The 5,002-nt window shown below is 54.0% G+C and overlaps 1 protein-coding gene across 1 annotated transcript; it reads right to left on the bottom strand.

Moving 5' to 3' along the window:
• Window positions 1–3,688: 3,688 nt before the first annotated feature.
• LOC143883014 (uncharacterized) lies at window positions 3,689–4,378 on the bottom strand. The gene has a single exon (XM_077386385.1). The coding sequence runs from the start codon at window positions 4,376–4,378 to the stop codon at window positions 3,689–3,691; it is 690 nt and encodes a 229-aa protein (XP_077242500.1).
• Window positions 4,379–5,002: the final 624 nt, after the last annotated feature.

Here is a 5,002-nt window from a genome sequence, read left to right as displayed (position 1 = left end):
CGTTATTCGTCCCGGTCGGGTGACGTGTTTTAGGAACACTTTGGGAGAAGGGGCGGCGGAGAAAATTAGGAGGGAGTTTCACATTCCCGATGATTATGGGATTAGGGTTCTATCCTTTGCAGAGGGGGTGTGTGAGGGTATCACGGAGGAAGATGTAGCTTTCTACGTGGAGGCTTTCCGGGCGGGGATTAGGTTCCGCTCTTGGGTATTATAGTGGAAGCCCTCGAGTTTTACCAGATGGCCCCCTCCCAACTGTCGCCTAATAGTTGGCACACTCTTTTGGCCTTTGCGGCCAAGGTGGGTCTTCTCCAGATTCAGCCTACCCTCGCTCTGCTCCGGGGTTGTGTTGCCCTTAGCCCGTTGGTGAAGGGGGAGGACAGCTGGTTATATCTGACCCAGCGTCCCCAAGTGGAAATTGCGGCGAACTTGCCTTCTTCCATTAAGAAGTGGAAGGAGGAGTATGTGTTCATCACTCCTCCATCGGACGTTGGCTGGGGCTTTCCTCGCTCTTGGAGGCGTTCCGTTGAGTGGCGAAGGAAGTCCCTCCCCGACGAGTCTGATTGCAGCAAGTTTGACTTGGGGAAGCTCGCCTCTGGGGAGGCTATTGATGTTTCCGAGTTTAGATGGGAAAGGGGTCTGAAGAGGCTTGGTTTGCTGAGAGCTGTGGAGAGGAGGGCCCGCTGTATGGGCGAGGGAACGGGGGAGAGTTCCGCCAGCCATCGTGGTGAGCCTTTTTTCCTGGGTTTGTCTACATGCGCCTTGAGCATATTTTTTTTTTGTTCTAAGTGTTTGTTGTTTTTCTGTTTTGGGCGGCAGGTATGTCTTCTTCTGGTGATGCTGGCAGAGGGAAGGGGGTCGCGGGGTGACGAAGGGTCTGGTGAGCCGTAGGAAGATCCCCTCTGATTTTATGGCCGCGGCCAGGTTGGGCCGGTCGCAGGCTAAGCTTCCTGCATCCGCGCCATCTGGCTCCTTTGGTCGATTGATTGGGGAAAAGGGGACGGCCATGTCTCCTCGCCGGGAGCTAGAGCCTTCCGCCAAGAGGGTTGTCCCTTTTGGCGGTGGACAGGGGGATGCTGGCCATGCGCCGCGTCCTCCTTCCTTTACGGAGGACGTGCCAAGTCGGATGGAGGGGACGGTTATGACCAAACTCCTTCTGGAGCGGGTGGAGCTTCCTTCGCAGTGCTTCCAGGCGAGGGGAGAGCTGTTTAAACCTGACTGGAAGATTGGCGTCGAGGATGGTGTCCTTGCGAATCCTCGGGTTGGGGTGGAGCTAGGGGTGTCAACCGCCCTTCCTGGCGATGAGGCTGAGTTAGAGGGCTTCGATCGTAGGGCCCTGAGGGCTCAGTATTTTCAGTCGACATCTTGCGTAAGTACCGGGTGGCCGCTTGTGCTTTTCCCTTTTTGTTGTTTTTGAGGTCCCAAGTTGGAAATTTTCTGATGGTTTGCTTTTTGCAGTCTCAAAGTTATGCCAGGAAGATGGTGCAGTACCTGCTCGAGGACGAGTCTGAGATAAGTGCTTTTGAGGAGCGAGTCCGGAAGCTGAGTGAGGGCTTGGATAAGGCCCGGGCGGAAAAAGTGGCGTTTGATGATACTGTTGCTCGACTTCGGGCAGACCTCCGGACAACCATAAAAGGGAGAAGCCGTGCGGAGGACAAATTGGTGGTGGCTCGACGAACGCATGCCAGGGAACTGGCGAAGGTGCGAGAGGAATGGCGCGACTCCGAGGAGTTTCTCAAGGCCGCGGCCGCGTTCAGCGTGGACGTTGAGAACGATGCTTTTGCTAAATGCTGGCGGCGCGTTGAAGAGGTCGATCCTTCCTTCCCTCTAGACAAGCTGATGCACGAGGCCAAGGTAGGTGCTCCGGAGGATCTTTTGCCGGTACCGGTGGAAGCGCCGGAGATGGTCGGGTTCAGGTGGCTGCCTTGGCAGATCTTGTAGTTGCTGAGACTTCTGAGGGGGCTCAGTGATGCTAGGATGCCATTTGGATTTTATGTTTCTTCTTTTCTTTATGGTTCTACGTGGGGTCTGTAATAGCTTTTTGAATTCTCCTTCTTTTCTTCTTCTTTCTCTCCCTTTTTTTTTTATATATACAATGTGCTCCGGGTCATTCGAGCTTTTTGACATTGAATTTCAATTTGATCGCCGAGAATATTTTTGGTGCACCCCATGGGGCGTCTTGTCTGTGGAAGGACTATCTTCCCCTCGAGTGATCGGTTCGGGGTTAATGGGTCTTGCCTGCCCTTAAAGGGGAGGTCTTTTTTTCATGGGAAGCGTTTTAGGGTATTTTCAGGGGAATCGGCCCCGATGCTACCTCTGTCTCACTCCCTGTCTTTTTCATGGGGAGCGTTTTAGGGTATTCTCGAGGTGGTGGACCCCGATGCTACCTCTGTCTCACTCCCTGTCTTCCTTCGGACCCTTTATTTATCGTGGGCCGGAAAGTGGAGATGCGCGTGGCTCAGGTAGAAATGCTATTCCATTGATTTTGTAAAAGGAAAAAACACAGCTTTGCTTCTAGTAACCACAAAAAGGAAACAAACAAAACATTTGTCATGTCTTAAAAAAAAGAAACACGGACCTTACCCTACCTTTTCATTGGTAAAATTCTCGGAGGTTATCCATGCTCCAACTTCGAGGGACTGGGGTCCCGTCGAGGCGCTCCAGCTGGTAGGCCCTGGGGCGGAATGCTCGAACGACCCTGTAAGGTCCTTCCCATTTAGGTGCGAGTTTTCCGGTGTTGCGGGGGTCGGATACCTCCGCCCGCCGTAGTACCAGGTCTCCGGGTTTTACCGAGCGCTTTTTTACTCGGGCGTTGTAGTATCGTGCCACCCTTTGCTGGTAGGAGGTGGTTCGGAGGAGGGCTCGCTCTCTTTTCTCGAGCATGAGATCGAGAGCGTTCCGGAGGAGCTCGGAATTTCCTTGTTCGTCATAGTTCTCCGTGCGGAAGCTGGAGAGGCCGATTTCTAGCGGAATGACCGCTTCGGCCCCGAAGGTTAAGCTAAAACGGGATTCCCCAGTTGCGGACCGTGGCGTTTTGTTCGGTAGGCCCAGAGGACGCTAGGGAGTGCTTCTACCCAGTTTTTTCCTGCTTCTCCTAGTCGTTTCTTGAGGCTCTGGAGCAAGGTCCGGTTAGTTACCTCCACCTGCCTGTTGGCCTGCGGGTGTGCTACGGAGGCGAAACGGTGTTCGATGCTTAGGTTGTTGCAGAATCTGCCGAATTCAGCGCTTGCGAACTAGGGTCCGTTGTCCGTTACAAGTATCCTTGGAATGCCGAAGCGGCAGACTACGTCATGATATAAAAACTTCTCCGTTGCTTTCGAGTTGGGCTTTGCCACGGCTTTAACTTCGACCCACTTGGTGAAGTAGTTGATGGCGACGTACAACATCGTGTGTCCCCTGGGGGCTTTTGGGAACGGCCCGAGCAGGTCCATACCCCACATGGCGAAGGGCAGGGGCCCTACCATTGCAATGTATGGGGTGGCCGTTGATGGGGGGTGGTTGCATACCTCTGGCACGGGCTGCACTTCTTGACGAATTCCTTGGCGTCCCTGAGGATCGTAGGCCAAAAGTAGCCGTGCCTCACGATTTTCTGAGCTAGAATCCTGCTGCCTCCGTGGTCTCCGCAGATTCCTTCGTGTACTTCCCGTAGTGCGTACTCTGATTCGGAGGGTACCAGGCATTGGAGGTACGGCTAGGTGTATGACCGTTTGTACAGCCTGGGTCCGTGGACCAGGTAGTGGGCAGCTCTTGCGGTTAGGCGCCGGGCTTCCAGCTTGTCTTCGGGTAGTACTCCGTCTTTCAGGTATCGCATAATGGGGTCCATCCAGTTTGGTCCTGGTGGAATCTCTAAGACTTGTACCTCATCGATGCTGGGGTGGGGCAGTATTTCTGTGAGTATGGTGCCGAAGTCGTGGGTTTCTTCCGAGGCCATTTTTGACAACGCATCTGCTCGGTTGTTCATGTCTCGTGGTACCTGGAGGATCTCAACTTCCCTCATTCTTTGTAGCTTTTCCTTTACCTTCTGGAGGTATCGCTTCATCCTGGGGCCTTTGGCTTCATATATTCCGTTCACTTGGTTGACGATGAGCTGGGAGTCGCTATAGACTTTTAACTTTCCCGCGCCGAGCTCCGTGGCTAGACTTAGCCCTGCTAGCAAGGCTTCATATTCAACCTCGTTGTTGGAGGCTTTGAAATCTAGCCGGAGGGCGTATTCTAGCGTGAATCCTTCGAGGCCGTGGAGGACCACTCCCGCCCCACGCCCCGTTTCGCCTGCTGAGCCGTCAACGTGCAGGGTCCAGTGCATCTTGTCACTCTGTTCCGCTGAGTCTGGAGCCATGTCTTCACGAGTCGTCTGTTTGGTGGGGCCCTCGCCATCTTCCATTGTTGCTGGTTCCGTGGCCGGGGCCGTAGATTCCACTATGAAGTCAGCGAGGGCTTGGGATTTAATAGCTGGCCTCGGTCGGACCTGTATGTCGAACTCTCCCAACTCGACGGCCCAACTTACCATCCTGCCCGAGGTCTCTGGTTTTTGGAGAATTTTCCTCAGGGGCTGGTTAGTCAGAAGCACTATGGGGTGGGCTTGGAAGTAGGGGTGGAGCTTTCGAGCGGCGTTGACGACTGCGAGGGCAAATTTCTCTATGTTTAGGTATCGGACCTCCGCACCGTGGAGAGTCTTGTTCACATAGGACACCGGGTATTCCTTCTTGTTGCTTTGTTTGGCTAATACCGGACTCACCGCTGTGGGGCTGATGGCCAGATACAGGAATAGTTCTTCTCCCGGCTCAGGTTTGGCGAATACGGGCGGTGTCTGGAGGTACTGTTTCAAGGCGTCTAATGCTTCTTGGCAGGCCGGGGTCCATTCGAATTCTCGTATATTTTTTAGTTGTTTGAAGAAGGGCTGGCATTTTTCCGCCGACTTGGGCATGAATCGGCCAAGGGCGGTGATTCGCCCTACGAGCCTCTGTACTTCTACCGCCGTTGTTGGGGGTTCCATGTCTAGGATGGC

The sequence above is a fragment of the Tasmannia lanceolata genome, unplaced genomic scaffold, assembly GCF_043159265.1.
Source record: "Tasmannia lanceolata isolate RefF3 unplaced genomic scaffold, GAP_Taslan_0.1 ptg000008l, whole genome shotgun sequence".
Lineage (NCBI taxonomy): Eukaryota > Viridiplantae > Streptophyta > Magnoliopsida > Canellales > Winteraceae > Tasmannia > Tasmannia lanceolata.
The sequence above is the reverse complement of the archived record's forward strand: the minus strand, read 5'-3'. Positions and strand labels throughout refer to the sequence as shown.